Raw genomic sequence first — 19,995 nt, forward strand, 5'->3', positions numbered from 1 at the left:
CTGGATGTAATACAGTCACCAGACAGACTGACGGGAACTTCTGACTGGATGTAATACATCACCATCCAGACAGACTGACGGGAACCTCTGACCTGGATGTAATACAGTCACCAGACAGACTGACAGGAACCTCTGACTGGATGTAATACATCACCATCCAGACAGACTGACGGGAACCTCTGACCTGGATGTAATACAGTCACCAGACAGACTGACGGGAACCTCTGACTGGATGTAATACATCACCATCCAGACAGACTGACGGGAACCTCTGACCTGGATATAATACAGTCACCAGACAGACTGACAGGAACCTCTGACTGGATGTAATACAGTCACCAGACAGACTGACGGGAACCTCTGACTGGATGTAATCCAGCCACAATCCGCTGGGATTTTGGGCTGTATCGCCACCACCTCTCTATAACACACACACTCTTACTCTAGCAGACCCTCTAGTTGAGGTGTTTCGGGCATCATGTCTGTGTTGTTACTGCTACGAGAACAAATTATTTGATCTGGGACAACGATCAGCTCAAACATGAATGGCTTCAGTAGGTTTATTGGCACCCTAACTAACATTTCATTCTCTGTATTAAACTAATTCTCAGACTCGGAGCTACTCTGTAAATTCAGCCATTTTTGGGAGTTACAAAATTTTCTCTCCTGCCAGTGACGCAACAATGCCAATATGGCAATTTACAATTACAGTTCTAAATCCTAGTGTTTCCATTCCCCTTTTAACTGCACTTTCGATTAGATGTATTGGCTCTCTGGTAAGCAACACCACCTGCCACCAAGTCATTGCATCATCAGTCTTTCTAGAGCCAAGTATACTGAACAAAAATATAAATGCAACATGTAAAGTGAAATAAAAGATGGCAGAAATTTTCCATATGTACAAAAATTGTATTTCTCTGAAATTGTGTGCACAAATTTGTTTACATCCCTGTTAGTGAGCATTTTTCCTCTGCCAAGATAATCCATCTACCTGACAGGTGTGGCATATCAAGAAGCTGATTAAACAGCATGATCATTACACAGGTGAAACTTGTGCTGGAGACAATAAAGGGCCATTCTAATTGTGCAGTTTTCTCATACAACACAATGCCACAGATGTCTCAAGTTTTGAGTGAATTTGCAATTTACATGCTGACTGTAGACATGTCCAACAGAGCTGTTGTCAGAGAATTGAAAGTTAATTTATCTACCATAAGCCGGCTCCAACGTCATTTTTAGAGAATTCGGCAGTACATCCAACCGGCCGCACAACTGCAGACCACGTGTAACCAAGCCAGCCCAGGACCTCCACATCCAGCTTCTTCACCTGCAGGATCGGATGAGGAGTGGCGTGCTCAGGAATATTTATGTCTGTTATAAAGCCACTTTGTGGGTGAAAAATACATTCTGATTGGCTGGACCTGGCTCCCAAGTGGGTGGGCCTGCGCCCCTGCCCAGTCATCTGAAATTCATAGATTTGGGCCTGATGAATTTATTTCAATTGACTGATTTCCTTATATGAATTGTAACTCAGTAAAATCTTTGAAATTGTTGTATGACCGAATACAAACAGTGCAGCTATTCCCTCCGCAAGGCTATTAAACAAGCTAAGCGTCAGTACAGAGACAAAGTAGAATCTCAATTCAACAGCTCAGACACAAGAGGCATGTGGCAGGGTCTACAGTCAATCACGGACTACAAGAAGAAACCCAGCCCAGTCACGGACCAGGATGTCTTGCTCCCAGGCAGACGAAATAACTTTTTTGCCCGCTTTGAGGACAATACAGTGCCACTGACACGGCCTGCAACGAAAACATGCGGCCTCTCCTTGACTGCAGCCGAGGTGAGTAAGACATTTAAACGTGTTAACCCTCGCAAGTCTGCAGGCCCAGACGGCATCCCCAGCCGCGCCCTCAGAGCATGCGCAGACCAGCTGGCCGGTGTGTTTACGGACATATTCAATCAATCCCTATACCAGTCTGCTGTTCCCACATGCTTCAAGAGGGCCACCATTGTTCCTGTTCCCAAGAAAGCTAAGGTAACTGAGCTAAACGACTACAGCCCCGTATCACTCACTTCCGTCATCATGAAGTGCTTTGAGAGACTAGTCAAGGACCATATCACCTCCACCCTACCTGACACCCTAGACCCACTCTAATTTGCTTACCGCCCAAATAGGTCCACAGACGATGCAATCTCAACCACACTGCACACTGCCCTAACCCACCTGGACAAGAGGAATACCTATGTGAGAATGCTGTTCATCGACTACAGCTCGGCATTCAACACCATAGTACCCTCCAAGCTCGTCATCAAGCTCGAGACCCTGGGTCTCGACCCCGCCCTGTGCAACTGGGTACTGGACTTCCTGACGGGCCGCCCCCAGGTGGTGAGGGTAGGCAACAACATCTCCTCCCCGCTGATCCTCAACACGGGGGCCCCACAAGGGTGCGTTCTGAGCCCTCTCCTGTACTCCCTGTTCACCCACGACTGCGTGGCCACGCACGCCTCCAACTCAATCATCAAGTTTTGCGGACGACACAACAGTGGTAGGCTTGATTACCAACAACGACGAGACGGCCTACAGGGAGGAGGTGAGGGCCCTCGGAGTGTGGTGTCAGGAAAATAACCTCACACTCAACGTCAACAAAACTAAGGAGATGATTGTGGACTTCAGGAAACAGCAGAGGGAACATCCCCCTATCCACATTGATGGAACAGTAGTGGAGAGGGTAGCAAGTTTTAAGTTCCTCGGCATACACATCACAGACAAACTGAATTGGTCCACTCACACTGACAGCGTCGTGAAGAAGGCGCAGCAGCGCCTCTTCAACCTCAGGAGGCTGAAGAAATTCGGCTTGTCACCAAAAGCACTCACAAACTTCTACAGATGCACAATCGAGAACATCCTGGCGGGCTGTATCACCGCCTGGTACGGCAACTGCTCCGCCCTCTCCAGAGGGTAGTGAGGTCTGCACAACGCATCACCGGGGGCAAACTACCTGCCCTCCAGGACACCTACACCACCCGATGTTACAGGAAGGCCATAAAGATCATCAAGGACATCAACCACCCGAACCACTGCCTGTTCACCCCGCTATCATCCAGAAGGCGAGGTCAGTACAGGTGCATCAAAGCTGGGACTGAGAGACTGAAAAACAGCTTCTACCTCAAGGCCATCAGACTGTTAAACAGCCACCACTAACATTGAGTGGCTGCTGCCAACACACTGTCATTGACACTGACCCAACTCCAGCCACTTTAATAATGGGAATTGATGGGAAATGATGTAAATATATCACTAGCCACTTTAAACAATGCTACATTATATAATGTTACCCTACATTATTCATCTCATATGCATACGTATATACTGTACTCTACATCATCGACTGCATCCTTATGTAATACATGTATCACTAGCCACTTTAACTATGCCACTTTGTTTACTTTGTCTACATACTCATCTCATATGTATATACTGTACTCGATACCATCTACTGTATGCTGCCTTGTACCATCACTCATTCATATATCCTTATGTACATATTCTTTATCCCCTTACACTGTGTATAAGACAGTAGTTTTGGAATTGTTAGTTAGATTACTTGTTGGTTATCACTGCATTGTCGGAACTAGAAGCACAAGCATTTCGCTACACTCGCATTAACATCTGCTAACCATGTGTATGTGACAAATACAATTTGATTTGATTTGATGTTGTGTTTATGTTTTTGTATTCAGTATAGCTACTGGAAGATCAGGCTCACTCAACTTACAGAATGAAAATGCTGTGCGGGGACGGACGTGGTACTGAAGAGGTTCCGCTGTGAGGATATGTTGTTTTATGAGGCCGGGGTACTGTAGAGACTCCACTATGGGGGCATGGTACGTTGCGGGGACAGGCTACTGTAGAGACTCTACTATGGGGGCATGTTACGTTGCGGGGACAGGCTACTGTAGAGACTCCACTATGGAGGCATGGTACGTTGCGGGGACAGGCTACTGTTGAGACTCCACTATGGGGGCATGGTACGTTGCGGGGACAGGCTACTGTAGAGACTCCACTATGGGGGCATGGTATGTTGCGGGGACAGGCTACTGTAGAGACTCCACTATGGGGGCATGTTACGTTGCGGTGATAGGCTACTGTAGAGACTCCACTATGGGGGCATGGTACGTTGCGGGGACAGGCTACTGTAGAGACTCCACTATGGGGGCATGGTACGTTGCGGGGACAGGCTACTGTAGAGACCCCACTATGGGGGCATGGTACATTGCGGGGACAGGCTACTGTAGAGACTCCACTATGGGGGCATGGTACGTTGCGGGGACAGGCTACTGTAGAAACTCCACTATGGCGACATGGTGCCTTGTGGTGCCTTGGAAATAATTGTGTTAGGGCCTCTTCTAGTCCTTACAGGAGAGAGCATGCTGGCTTATAGGGACCAGGCTTCCATAGAGTCCCCACTCAAAGGACTTGTTGTCTTTCCAACTGCAGAATCGCTTCAATATAAGACTTGATGTTCTGTATTCACAGCGATGATGTCATTGATTTGTTTGTTTGGATTTTGATTAGAGTTGTGAGTTCTCCAGACACACTACTGTGTATGAGGAAGATGTGTGGACTGACCAAGCTAGTTGTCAAGCCTGATGCATGTTAAACACCCACAGGGAAGCATTTAGTCTGCAACACACACACTCATACACACCCACACACTCTTCTCTGAATTGATTTAGCCTGACAAACACACCCCTCTGAACACATAAACAGGCTCTAGGGAGGGTTCCCTGGGGACTCATACAGTTCTGTTATATCCTCAACAGTCACTGGCCCCTTCTAACACACACACACACACTGGGTGTATAGTCTTACTGTCATCACCCTTTTAACTATTTATACAATATACTAACTAATAGAAGCAGCAGGCAGTGAAATTAGCAAGCAAATGGTTTGGTCTCATAGGTTTGTAGCTGATAATATATATGAACTATTCATATTATACTAGTAGAAGCAGTGCATATAAGGAGCTTCTTGTGTTCCTGGCTTAAACATTTATTTACCTAAATAAATAACTAAGAAAAAGAAAACTCTTCCAATTGCATTTGACTCTTGGCCCTCTGTGTCTCCATAACTGCTGACACAGAGAGTGAGATCTGTAGCTGCACATTCATAGGCTGAGAGAAATAGGCTAGTTTTCTGACAGAGGTACAGAAGTATGCTGCGCATTCAGGCTGGAGAGGACTAAGAGAGAGTCAGATCTTTGGCAGAGATGAAGATAGAGGGATATCTGTTTCAAAAGTGTGGAGGAGATTGAAAGAGCATCTCTGATAGTGATTTAAAGAGATACATTATGTTAAGTAGAGATGATGTCTGGCAGCACATTGAGACTGGAGCCTCTATTCGTGTTCTAGGTGCTCCGACCTGGTCTCCTCATCAGAAACTATTACCCAGCATGCCTCATTGCATTCCTTCCTTCCTCCACCCAGTACCTACTCTGCTGGAGGGGTGGTTTACCCTGTAAAATAGGGGGAGGAAGGGGGGACAGGAGGAGGATAAAGGGAGGACTAATGTGATGTGTTGGATGGCCAGGAGGTATCTCGAATCAAATGCCACATTTTTTTCTTCTGGCTGGTCTTTTGATTGACGGGCAGCTTGAAATGTAATGCCCTGAACAAACCTCTTGGAAGTCGATTGTTTAACATGGAAGGATGTGTGTGTTGGCGACCGTGCTTGCGTGAAAGAGAGAGAAGAGGAGAGATGAAGAGCCATAAAGATGGAGGGAGAGGGAAGAGATGGCGAGAGAGACCTTGTGTGGGTGGAGAGAATAAAGTTCTCCACTGATGTTTCTGTTCAAGAGGAGATCCCCGCTCTCTGTGTCTCTACAGAGTTTTACCTCTGACTGAAAGAGGCCTGTTTCACACTGACGATAGTGTTTTTGTTAGTGTGTGGGTGTTTTCAACCGAAGATGTTGAAAGATGTGAAACTTGAATCCGGGGGTTGAGTCTCCATTGTTCTGTCTGTACAGAGAATCCTACTGTAGCTACTGTAGCTGATTATCCCTGAGAAGAACAGCTCTACTGCATGCCTCTGTCCTCTGGCTCTCAATGGAATTGGACACACACACACACACACACCACACGCACGCACATACACACGCACACACACACTGGAAGGAATAAGGAGAAGGCAGCAGCGAAATGGAAACAGCTTTGTCTTGATCAAACCAGATCTTATCTGTGCTCAGAATGGGTGTATGAGTGTGCCAGCTAGGAGTGTTTTCTTCAGCACTGTTCCCATTTCCTCAGTGTCAGGGTACTAAGGGGCAGTTATGAATCAGCTCACACCTGCCACAGTATGGCCCATCACAGAGCTCTGCAGTGGGCCTCACTGCATCATTCAGAAAAGGACCACTTCCACTTCTCTCTGAGACCCACCAGAGAGCTCCTCTGTGGGCCTCTCAGCCAGCCCGGAGACCAGAGCTGCCACTGAGACTGGCCTTGGTATTCAGCAGACACAGAGTCTCCCTCCTCTATTTCTACTCCGGCCATCACTTCACCTCTCCTCTGCCTCGCTGGTCTGGGGAAGTCATCACCCGGGTATGAATATAATATATGAGGTCATCAATAACAGCCACAGAGAGGGATTAAGCAGACCTAGACTTCCAGTTACTGTCTTCCCCTCTGATTGGTCCAGCTACATGTACGGCTTGTGACCCCCTCACTTCCTCATCCTTCATCCTCATTTATACCTTCCTCACCCACACACAATTGATTGAAAAACGTCCTTGTCTCTCTCACAAAGTGGGATTTAAACATAATTTACATAGAGGTTAAAAAGTGGTACTTTGTTATACTCTTTTCAGTTGTGTCACAGTCAGGCCTCACATTGTGGTCCATCACACACACACACACACACACACACACACACACACACACACACACACACACACACACACACACACACACACACACACACACACACACACACACACACACACACACACACACACACACACACACACACACACACACACACACACACACACACACACACACACACACACACACACACTAAAACCCTCTGCAGATACAGTGTGTCTGTGCGTGCAGAGTGTATCCAGCTGCAGTCTAAATCAATAGTCCCCTACCTGTGAAGGAAGGCTGGTTCTTCGATCCATCTCGCTCTCTCTACAGACAGAACATTAAAGGTCAGCCAATCAGCAACAGACAAGAGAGTCCGTAGAATCTCATGTAGCCGTAGCTCCACTTTAAATATGCAGGATGTCTGAATGTTCTTTTATTCATGAGAGCATGGATTCAGTTATTTATAAACTGTTTGTGTTTCACCAGTGTTGACAGAACCTCCACAAAGAGCTCAAGGAGAAATGTATAATGTCACATGAAACATGAGAATGGAATAACACACATAGAAAAACACATTTCCACAGGTTCATCCCACATTGAGATTTTCATGTGTCTGTGCATCTCCTTCAGATTTCGACTCAGGCCTTGGCATGATGACGGGCATCGCTCCCATGAACCCCATGATGCCTGGCCTTGGTTACGTACCCCCGCCCCCCCTTCCCCAAGATCTGCCCATCGTCAAGGAGATCATCCACTGCCAAAGCTGCACCCTCTTCCCCCCCAACCCACGTAAGTCCATTTCCCTCTTTTTACCTTTAGCCGCAAAACGCTACAAATCTATGGAAGTGATTGGGACAACCAAGCGCTGTTAATTTTATTATGGCCAAATCACCTTTAGATAATATCAAACCAAATAATTAACTTTACAAATTGCACAGTTGCCCCTATCACTCCCATGGGTTTTTAGCCAGTGGCGGCTAAAATTAATTGAAGTTTGTAGTGGCTGTTTAAAGAAAACCGAACCATGCATTCCAGTTTCTCCTGGCCCATAGACTACTTTCAGGGTGAGAAACCATCTTCATTGTAAAGGGTTTAAACACTATTTCCCATGCTTGTTCAATGAACCATAAACAATTAATGAACATGCACCTGTGGACGGCTGTTAAGACAGCTTACAGATGGTTGGCAATTAAGTTATGAAAACTTAGGACACTAAAGAGACTTTTCTACTGACTCTAAAAAACACCAAAAGAAAAGTGCCCATGGTCCCTGCTCATCTGCGTGAACGTGCTTTATGCATGCTGCAAGGAGGCATAAGGACTACAGATGTGGCCAGGGCAATAAATTGCAATGTCCGTACTGTGAGACGCCTAAGACAGCGCTACAGGGAGACAGGACGGACAGCTGATCGTTCTCGCAGTGGCAGACCACGTGTAACAACACCTGCACAGGATCGGTACATCCCAACGTCACACATGTGTGACAGGTACAGTATGGCAACAACAACTGCCCGAGTTACACCAGGAACGCACAATCCCTCCATCAGTGCTCAGACTGTCCAGAATAGGCTTAGAGAGGCTGGACTGAGGGCTTGTAGGCCTGTTGTAAGGCAGGTCCTCACCAGACATCACTGGCAACAACATCACCAATTGGCAGAAACCCACTGTCGCTGGACCAGGCAGGACCGGCAAAAAGTGCTCTTCACTGACAAGTCGAGTTCCGATTATCATCGAAGGAATGAGCGTTACATCGAGGTCTGTACTCTGAAGCGGGATCGATTTGGAGGTGGAGGGTCCGTCATGGTCTGGGGCCGTGTGTCACAGCATTATCGGACTGAGCTTGTTGTCATTGCAGGCAATCTCAATGCTGTGAGTTATTGGGAAGACATCCTCCTCCCTCATGTGGTACCCTTCCTGCAGGCTCATCCTGACATGACCCTCCAGCATGACAATGCCACCAGCCATACTGCTCGTTCTGTGCGTGATTTCATGCAAGACAGGAATGTCAGTGTTCTGCCATGGCCAGCAAAGAGCCCGGATCTCAATCCCATTGAGCACTTCTGGGACCTATTGGATCGGAGGGCGAGGGCTAGAGCCTTTCCCTCCAGAAATGTCCGGGAACTTGCAGGTGCCTTGGTGTAAGACTGGGGTAACATCTCAAAGCAAGAACTGGCAAATCTGGTACAGTCTATGAGGAGGATATGCACTGCAGTACTTAATGCAGCTGGTGGCCACACCAGATACTGACTGTTACTTTTGATTTTTATCCCCCTTTGTTCAGGGACACATTATTCCATTTCTGTTAGTCACAGTGTCTGTGGAACTTGTTCAGTTTATGTCTCAACCGTCAAATCTTGTTATGTTCATACAAATATTTGCAAATGTTAAGTTTGCTGAAAATGAACACAGTTGACAGCGAGAGGACGTTTCTTTTTTTGTTGACTTTTTGTCCCTTTTCTTACCATGTACCTTCTCTATTACCTGAGTGCTGACTATGACTGAGACCACCTCAGGGTTCATCTCTCTCCTCACAGTTCATTTGTGCAACCATAAGCATTATATTCTCCCCTCATGCATTGTAAATGGCACTAGACTCCAGCGGTCAGGTCTAAAATGCAGACAAATTAAATGATTTCAATGTTTCCCTGAACTGACCCATGTAAGCTTTGGAGGGCCGTATCGACTCCACATTTCAATCTGACAGCTTTTAAACTATCCAGCCAATAAGAACGTTTCATGGGTACATGCACACCTTGTAGAGACAGACTAGGGCTGTCTCCGAATACAACAAATCTTGGTCAACCGAAAGTCATATATACCTGTATATAGACACACCATGTGTTTTATAAAATCAACAATATGCATTGAGCTTGTCTGATGCTTTACACTTACTGTTTGATGAAATAAGACACAAATAACTCAAGAGGGAACCAGAGATCTAGAGGAAGAAAAAAACCTTAGCATGACCCCACTATTTTTGCCATTACTCTCCTGAAGTTGCCGGTAATAGGCTACAGGAGGAGTTGGCAACCTTTCTAAAGTGGAATGCCAATTTATTTGACCATTTATACATTTATCTGTGTGCCAGTTATGGTTGTCATATGCACATTTTCGTGGAGCAGTTTAATTTTATATACAGTTGAAGTCGGAAGTTTACATACACTTGTGGTTAAAACTGGGCTTTCAACCACTCCACAAATTTCTTGTTAACAAACTATAGTTTTGGCAAGTCAGTTAGGACATCTACTTTGTGCATGACACAAGTCATTTTTCCAACAATTGTTTCCAGACAGATTATTTCACTTATCATTCACTGTATCACAATTCCAGTGGGTCAGAAGTGTACATACACTAAGTTGACTGTGCCTTTAATAAACAGCTTGGAAAATTCCATAAAATTATGTCATGGCTTTAGAAGCTTCTGATAGGCTAATTGACATAATTTGAGTCAATTGGAGGTGTACCTGTGGATGTATTTCAAGGCCGACCTTCAAACTCAGTGCCTCTTTGCTTGACATCATGGGAATATCAAAAGAAAATCAGCCAAAACCTCAGAAAAAAAATGGTAGACCTCCTTGGGAGCAATTTCCAAATGTCTGAAGGTGCCACGTTCATCTGTACAAACAATAGTACGCAAGTATGAACACCATGGGACCACACAACCGTCATATCGCTCAGGAAGGAGATGCATTCTGTTTCCTAGGGATTAATGTACTTTGGTGCGAAAAGTGCAAATCAACCCCAGAACAACAGCAACGGACCTTGTTAAGATGCTGGAGGAAACAGGTACAAAATAATCTATATCCACAGTAAAACAAGTCCTATATCGACATAACCTGAAAGGCCGCTCAGCAAGGAAGAAGACACTTCTCCAAAACCGCCATAAAAAAGCCAGACTATGGTTTGCAACTGCACATGGGGACAAAGATTGTACTTTTTGAAGAAATGTCCTCTAGTCTGATGAAACAAAAATAGGACTGTTTGGCCATAATGACCATTGTTACGTTTGGAGGAAAAATGGGGAAACTTTGCAGGCTGAAGAACACCATCCCAATCGTGAGGCACGCCCTAACCTCAATCCCGTAGAATATTTGTGGGCAGAACTGAAAAAGTGTGTGTGAGCAGGGAGGCCTACAAACCTGACTCAGTTACACCAGCTCTGTCAGGAGGAATGGGCTAGAATTCACCCAACTTATTGTGGGAAGCTTGTGGAATGCTACCCGAAACGTTTGACCCAATGAAACAATTTAAAGGCAATGCTACCAAATAAAATTGAGTGTATGTAAACTTCTGACCCACTAGGAATGTGATGAAAGAAATTAAAGCTGAAATAAATCATTCTCTCTACTATTATTCTGATATTTCACATTCTTGAAATTAAGTGGTGATCCTAACTGACCTAAATCAGGGACTTTTTACTGTGATTAAATATCAGGAATTGTGAAAATCTGAGTTTAAATGTATTTGTCTAAGGTGTATGTAAACTTCAGACTACAACTGTATAGGTAGGGGTATAGTGACTAGCAGCAGTGTGTGTGCGACATCAGTATGCATTTGTGTGTTGGCATATTTAGTTTGTGTTTTGGGATGTAAGTATGTGTGGGTAGAATCCCCAAAAAGGATCAATGCAGGTAGCAATTTGATTTGCTATTTAGTAGTCTTGTTTTGAAGTCTTATGACTTCGGTGTAGAAGCTGTTCAGGGTCCTGTTGGTTCCAAACTTGGTGTGTTGGTATCGCTTACCGTGCGGGAGCAGAGAGAACAGTCTGTGGCTGGAATCTTTGACAATTTTTTTGGCCTTTCTCTGACATTGCCTGGTATAAAAGTCCAGAATGGCAGGAAGCTCGGCCCCAGTGATGTACTGGGCAGTACGCACTACCTTGCAGTCTGATGCCAAGCAGTTACGATACCAAGCGGTGATGCAGCCTGTCAAGATGCTCTCGAAGGTGCAGCTGTATTACTTTTTGAGGATCTGAGGGCCCGTACCACATATTTTCAGAGGCATTGTTATGCCCTCATCACAACTGTGTTGGTGTGTTTGGACCATGATAATGATGTGGCCATCGAGGATATTGAAGCTCTCGAACCGGTCCACTATAACCCCATCGATGTAAATGGGGGGTGTGCTCGGCTCTCCGTTCCTTGTAGTCCACGATCAGCTCCTTTGTCTTACTGATGTTGAGTAAGAGGTTGTTGTCCTTGCACCACACCTCCGTAAAGGCTGTTTCATTGCTGCCGGTGATCATGCCTACCACCATCGTATGGTAGGTGTTGGAGTCGTGTGCGGCCACACAGTCGTGGGTGAACAGGGAGTACAGGAGGGGATTAAGCATGCACCCCTTAGGGGCCCCCATGTTGAGGGTCAGTGTTGCAGATGTGTTGTTGCCTACTCTCACTGCCTGGGGGCGGTCCGTCAGGAAGTCCAGGATCCAGTTGCAGAGGGAGAGGTTAAGTCCCAGGAACCTTAGCTTAATGATGAGCTTCGGGGTACTATGGTGTTGAACTCTAAGCTGTAGTCAATGAATAGCATTCTCACGTAGGTGTCCCTTTTGTCCATGTGGGAAAGGGCAGTGTGGAGTGCAATAGAGATGGCATCATCTGTGGATCTGTTGGGGTGGTCCAGGGTGTCTGGGATGATGGTGTTGATGTGAGCAATGACCAGCCTTTCAAAGCATTTCATGGCTACAGATGTGAGTGCTACGTGGCGATAATCATTTAGACAGGTTACCTTGGTGGTCTGCTTGAAACATGTAGTTATTACAGACGGGGTCAGGGAGAGGTTGAAAATGTCAGTGAAGACACTTGCCAGCTGGTCAGCGCATGCCCTGAGTATGCATCCTGGGAATATGTCTGGCCCTGCAGCCTTGTGAATGTTAACTTGTTTAAAGGTCTTACTCATATCTGCTATGAAGAGCGTGATCATACAGTCGCCGAGAACAGCTGGTGCTCTCACGCGTGTTGCTTGCCTCGAAGTGAGCATTGAAGGTATTTAGCTCGTCTGGCAGTGTGTGACTTGGTTTCTCTTTGTAATCTGTGATAGTTTGCAAGCCCTGCCACATTTGACAAGCGTCAGAGCCGGGTAGTAGCATTTGATCTTATTGATGCTGTATTGATGCTTTGCCTGTTTGATGGTTCGTTGGGGGGCGTAGCGGGATTTCTTTTAAGCGTCAGCTGTCAGAGCAGCTTACCGATCGCTGCAGCTGTACACAGGCCATCTGTAAATAGCCCATCCAACCAACTACCTACCTCATCCCCATATTTGTTTTAGTTTTTCTACTCTTTTGCACACCAGTATTTCTACTTGCACATCCTCATCTGGACATATATCACTCTAGTGTAAATTGCTAAATTGTAATTACTTCAACACTATTGGCCTGTTTATTGCCGTACCTTCCTTCATTTGCACATGATGTATACAGATTTTTCAATTGTGTTATTGACTGTACGTTTGTTTATCCCATGTGTAACTCAGTGTTGTTTATGTCGCAATGCTTTGCTTTATCTTGGCCAGGTCGCAGTTTTAAATGAGGAGTTGTTCTCAACTGTCCTACCTGGTTAAATAAAAAATATTTCAAAAAACTCCGGTCCAATTAATACTTTGTCATTCTTTGTTTCCAAGTTTACAGTTAGTTCTCTGTTTTGATGACTCTCTCTCTTCTCATCTACAGACCTTCCCTCTCCGGCCATGAGGGATCGCCCTCCAGGTTGTAAAACGGTGTTTGTGGGCGGTCTGCCAGAGAATGCCACCGAGGCACTCATCGTGGAGGTGTTTGGCCAGTGTGGTGACATCATCGCCATCCGCAAGAGCAAGAAGAACTTCTGCCACATCCGATTCACTGAAGAGTTCACTGTAGACAGAGCCCTCTTCTTGTCTGGTATGCTTCCTATGTTTCCTATTAAACATCATGAAATGAATGCAACCTGTTTCCAGTCAGAGACCTTAACTATGCTGGTCAATGAGAAAATGACTAGGTGTGTTGTGGAATAAATGTTCCCTCTCTTGACTCAGACCATCACTATGCAGGTCAATGAGAAGACAACTAGAGGTGTAGTGGAATAAATGTCTTCGATACCCTTACTATTGAGTTGACAATAGCAGATGTGTAGTTAAATAAGTTCTGAATGGAGGAAATGAATCACCAGTAGCAGTCCCATTAGTCATGTGACACCAGAGGGTGTTTTGTTATCTTATCTCCTTTTGATTTCAGCTACTTTCAGCTACTAGATTCCAGCCACATCTTAAATCTCTTTCTTTTCTAAAGCTACTAGACTCCAGCCACATCTTAAATCTCTCTCTTTTCTAAAGCTACTAGACTCCAGCCACATCTTAAATCTCTTTCTTTTCTAAAGCTACTAGACTCCAGCCACATCTTAAATCTCTCTCTTTTCTAAAGCTACTAGACTCCAGCCACATCTTAAATCTCCCTCTTTTCTAAAGCTACTAGACTCCAGCCACATCTTAAATCTCCCTCTTTTCTAAAGCTACTAGACTCCAGCCACATCTTAAATCTCTTTCTTTTCTAAAGCTACTAGACTCCAGCCACGTATTAAATCTCTCTCTGTATGCAAACTGAAGGACATATATCACAGCCCCACAAAACGCAGAGGCAGAAGTAAACTGGAAGCCCACGCTAATTTCTCCCATTTGGCAGAGACTGGAGAGAGAGAAACAGAGAGTGAGAGCAACAGAATGAGCGAACGGGAGAGACACCAGAAAGAGAGAAAGAGAGACAGATAGGAGTGGCAGAGAGAGAAAGGAAAGAAGAATGAGAGGAGGAAAGGAGGGAAAAGGAAAGAGGAGCAATTAGCCATTTCTACCATGTCACTAGAGGAGCAATTCGTCTCTCTTAAGGTCTCCTCTATAAATTAGTATAGAGAGAGCAGAGTCGTTTCCTACTCCAACCGAGAAAAGCTACTTTAGCTGGGATGCAGCTGTGACCGATGATGAAACAGATTAAAAATAGGGAGAGAGCCTCAGAGGGATGGAGAGACAGGTGGATGGACAGATCATTTTAACCCAAATAGAGGATGTCAGGCATCAAGATAGAGATGCAGGTGGCTGACAGAAAGTGGTGTGTGTATTTCCCGCATTCTACTGCCCTGCACCTGCTCGATTAACAGAGTGAAATGTCACTGTGATGTTACCACCTGGTTCTAACTCTCTCCCCTCCTCCCTCACCCTTTGCTCTCGCTCCCCCCCTCTTCCCCAGGCTACCGTATGCGTCTGGGCTCCAGTACAGACAAAAAGGACACAGGGCGGCTCCATGTGGATTTTGCCCAAGCCAGAGATGACCTGTATGAGTGGGAGTGTCGTCAGCGCATGTTTGCCAGAGAGGAGAGGCACCGCAGGAGGATGGAGGAGGACCGTTTCAGACCCCCCTCTCCTCCACTCATCGTCCATTACACAGACCACGAGTGTAGTCAGCTGGGAGACAAGATTAAAGGTGGGGCCCCACGACTTATCGAAGAGTATCCCTTTAATGTGTTTGATTGATGTGTGCATGCATGCGTTTGTGCGTTTGTATTTATAGTCTTGAAGATGGCGAAAGGAAAGCATATAGGCTTCCCCGCTACTGTAATCTTCTGTAGTACAAAAATATCCCGTCCCACAACTTGTACTACTTAAAGATGTCCGAATGTGAGGATTCCAGTGGAAAGTAAGTCAACATCATGTTTTGTGAAAAACCGTTAGCCTCGCTGCTGTCTTAGCCCAAACACCTTGACATGTTCTCCATTGACTGTTTCACAGAGAGAGCAGTAACAGTTATGAATGTGGCTTCTCTACTTTCAGTTGAGCTGCTAGATATGAACATTTGTGACAGCCAGGCAGCTGCCGGATGATTTTTCAGCGCCGATACCGATTATTGGAGGACCAAAAAAGCAGATACCGATTAATCAGACGATTAATTTTTATTTTATTTGTAATAATGACAATTACAACAGTACTGAATGAACACTTATTTTAACTTAATATAATACAGCAATAAAATCAATTTAGCCTCAGGTAAATAATGAAACATGTTCAATTGGGTTTAAATAATGCAAAAACAAAGTGTTGAAGAAGAAAGTAAAAGTGCAATGTGTGCTATGTAAGTAAGCTAACTTTTACGCTCCTTGCTCAGAACATGAGAACAAATGAAAGCTGGTGGTTCCTTTTAACAGGAGTCTTCAATATTCCCAGGTAAGTAGTTTTAGGTTGTAGTTATTGTAGGAATTATAGGACTATTTCCCTATTATTTCCCTACTATTCCATTTGTAATTCATTAACCTTTAACTACTAGAATGCTCAGAGCGAGTGACGTTTGAAACCCTATTAGCGCGCGCTAACTCGCTAGACATTTCACTTCGGTTACACCAGCCTCATCTCGGGAGTTGATAGGCTTGAAGTCATAAACAGCGCAATGCTTGACCCTCAACGAAGAGCTGCTGGCAAAACGCACGAAAGTGCTGTTTGAATTAATGTTTACACGCCTGCTTCTGCCTACCACCGCTCAGTCAGATACTTGTATGCTCAGTCAGATTATATGCAACGCAGGAGACGCTAGATAATATCTAGTAATATCACTAGTTAACTAGTGATTAGGATTGATTGTTTTTTAGAAGATAAGTTTAATGCTAGCTAGCAATTTACCTTGGCTTACCTGATTCGCGTAACAGGCAGGCTCCTTGTGGAGTGCAACGAGAGAGAGTCAGGTCGTTATTGCGTACAAGGCAGTTAACCCACCGTTCCTAGGCCGTCACTGAAAATAAGAATGTGTTCTTAACTAACTTGCCTAGTTAAATAAAAGTATTAAAAATATATATTATAATTTTAAAAATCGGCAAATCGGTGCCCAAAAATACCGATTTCCGATTGTTATGAAAGCTTGAAATCGGCCCTAATTAACCGTCCATTTCGAATAATCGGTCGATCTCTAGTATCTACACATCTCTTCAACACATCCCGCTGCTCTTACTGTATTTGTGCATTGACTCTTAGGGACCTCGTCAAAGTGTGTTATTTTGATAAGCCTCTTAGCTCCCTAGATGTGTAGATGCATTGTATGACATTGAAGGTGATAATTATGTTCATCAGGTGCCACAGCCTCACAGTTAAACACTCATAGAGTAACCCCTCAGCGAGTTCTAGTTATGACACATTCATTTCTGACACCTTGATTCAATATCGAAAGCAGTGATGGATGTATGTGTGTGCGTGGTGAGGGGGTCCGTGTGTGCGGGGGAGGCTTCTGTGGGCTTCATCTTAAATCAACTGAAAATACTTCCAGCTGCTCAATCTGTGTTAGTATGTGTGTGTTAGAGAGCGCGTGAGTGATTTGAATTTTCTCTCATACCCTCTCTTCCCCTCCTTGTGTCGAGTTAGAGGATTTATGAGGAAACCAATAAGCACTAACCAAATGTAATGTAATGAGCAACCAGTGTCATTAGTGGTGCCTGGAGAAATGGCTATACGCAGAAACAGAAGAGTGATCAAATTAAGATCTTACATCTGTACACTCCAGATGACATGAAATGATCAATCCCATATTGGTCTTTCACAGTCAGGCCAGCCCAAGCTGCACTGTGCAAGTAGGCCTACTAGACTGTCAACTGAGTACGGCATTCACAGGTTTCAGATGTTCAACAAATCAAATTAGTTTTCGCTCTCAAGTCACACTTTATTCATAGAAAAACAACAATTGGATGTTCTAAGCCCATAACCATGCTTAAACCATATCAGGAGACCACTTCAGGCCTGGGAAAATGATAATTTTCAATTCATCTGAGCAGGCACCTAACACTGTTGCAAGGTTAGCAGTGTTTCTGTAGAGTTTGCAAAAACAAATGCCCACTGGATTGACGCAAATAATCATGATATCAGTCTGCCAGGTAGGTATCGGTTCATTTTTAGCTAGTTAACATTTCATTTTTGGGAAAGCCTTTCCATTTACCAGAAGACGGTTAGGCCTGTCATTAACGTCACTATATTTTTTCTTGTTCCTTAATTGTTTGAAACCTGGACTTTTTACTTCATATTATGAGGAATGTCTGACCTTGCTTCAAAGTAGCCTGTAGCCAAAAACCCACCATAGAAACGCGGAGGCAATTATTTTATAAAGACTTTCTCATTTGCGCTTTCCTGTTCTATTGGTTTTCAAACTTTCTTTGTCGAGCAGCCAAAGGCATTATCCTAGTCATATTAACAACCCATGATTTCCATTTTGTAGCATTTGAGCGTAGGCCTACCGCTGTGTGCGCATTGCAGCGCTTAAAATGTGAAGAAATAATAGTTTATCAACATTTTAAGCTAAACAATATGTTCTGTTCCATCAGCCTTATTAAATGATACGGCATATACCTCCAGTACGCTACTTTGATACGCATCGTGGGGATTCAAATGTGAGTATATGCAATACCCACTGAAAACAAAGTGAGTATACGGTGTATTCCGGCGTATACCCTCCATTACACCACTGAGTGTCATTAACAATGAAAATCAATAACTCTCTTGTCTCTTGACATCACCTTATCAGTCTACGACCCAAAAATGAATAATGAAAACCAGCCACTGTTGTTCATACAAAAGGCATTTGAAACGTTATATTTATTCCATTCATTCACTGCCCTCTAGTTCACATTCAGAGCAGTACTGGAGAAAAGCCAGAAGCTGTGGTGCCATTTAGAATGAATTTGAGGGATTTCATTAAAGATATCACTATTCTTTCTCCTACTCTTTCTCCTCTCCTGTCTCCCCTCCTTCCCTATTCTCCTCTCCTCTCCTGCTATCAGCTTTGGGATGAATTAATACACTTTTTTTCTCTAATGAACTGTGACACATCAAGGTCTCCACAGAAATGGTTTGGTCTGCTTCTCTGCTCTCTCTGTGGCGCCTCTCTTCTCAGTTCACTATCAGGCCTTGATACATAGGACAGAATAACTTTCAAACCATCCGATTGAATTATTTGTTATTTAATGCAGAAATTCATGTTCTAATTCTGAATTCTATGTTTCAAACCACAAATGGATTCTTACCCCTAACCCTAACATTACATATTTTTTTGACCCCTAAAAAATCTAGCTACTGACCCTCACCTCAGGTTTGACTTTAATAACCCTATCCTCTCCTCAGATGAGGCAGCGTTTGCAGAGGCGGTGCGCGTGCTGCTGACGTGGGTGGAACGCGGCGAGGTGAACCGTCGTAACGCCAACAACTTCTATTCCATGATCCAGTCGTCCAACAGCCACATCCGCCAGCTGATGTGTCAAAAGGCCACCCACGAGAAGGAGATGGAGGAAGCTAAGGACAAGTTCAAGAGCGCTCTATCTGGCATCCTGGCACAATGTGAGTACACACTAGACTGACATCACACACCCACATACAGAGGGAAAGAGAACCATGTCTCACGCCAGGGTCAACATCAAACCACTCCTTGCGTTCTCTTGAGGCAAGGTAAACATTGTCCCTGTAAAAGTTCCCCATACTCAAGTGATTTTCATGTCACAAGTTCACTTGTCCTATTATTACAGGTTAGTGCTCCATACATGATGGAACAAATACTCGGGACATTAAACAGAAATGGTATTTTCTGAAAACACACACACAGCAGGGGACAAACCCCTTTATGGGAATACTCTTTGAAGGAGCAGTTTGGCTGCTAAAGGCCAGTGATGGCAGCAATAACACTGAACAGGTTATTTAGGGAGCTGTTAGCTATCTTTCTTAGCACATCATCATTAAACCCAGAGTGGCCATCTCTCTAGCTCCATCTCCCAATCTCTCTCTCCATCTTTATTGTCTTTCTCCCAGCTTCCCTCTCCCTCACTCTCTCTTTCTCTCTATGTCTCTCTATCTCTCCATCTCCTAGTGATTGACACCTTGAACACCTCTGTCTGAGGAGAGCAGCTGTATGGCAGATTCACTAATGAGGCTTTTAGGTGCTAATCTCACTGTCGACTCCTGTAGAGCTGACCCTGGGTCAGTCAGAACCATTAGACTACCCAGGTCAGCCAGAGACATTCAGATAGTTCCTGGGTCAGTCAGACATTCAGGTAGTACCAGTACCTGGGTCAGCCAAAGACATTCCGATATTACCAGTACCTGGGTCAGCCAGAGACATTCAGATAATACCAGTACCTGGGTCAGCCAGAAA

General features: G+C 44.7%; 1 protein-coding gene across 3 annotated transcripts in view; it reads left to right on the forward strand.

Annotated features, from left to right (window-relative positions):
* Positions 1-19,995, forward strand: part of LOC124010962 (ecto-NOX disulfide-thiol exchanger 2-like) — a 311,408-nt gene that overhangs the window by 225,089 nt on the left and 66,324 nt on the right. For all 3 annotated transcript variants that reach the window (XM_046323806.1, XM_046323805.1, XM_046323804.1), the window contains exons 4-7: positions 7,498-7,656; positions 13,534-13,740; positions 15,076-15,309; positions 18,975-19,187. In XM_046323806.1, coding sequence (XP_046179762.1) covers positions 7,498-7,656; positions 13,534-13,740; positions 15,076-15,309; positions 18,975-19,187 — 813 coding nt within the window. The remainder of the gene's footprint in view (positions 1-7,497; positions 7,657-13,533; positions 13,741-15,075; positions 15,310-18,974; positions 19,188-19,995) is intronic.

Source organism: Oncorhynchus gorbuscha, linkage group LG23, assembly GCF_021184085.1.
Source record: "Oncorhynchus gorbuscha isolate QuinsamMale2020 ecotype Even-year linkage group LG23, OgorEven_v1.0, whole genome shotgun sequence".
NCBI lineage: Eukaryota > Metazoa > Chordata > Actinopteri > Salmoniformes > Salmonidae > Oncorhynchus > Oncorhynchus gorbuscha.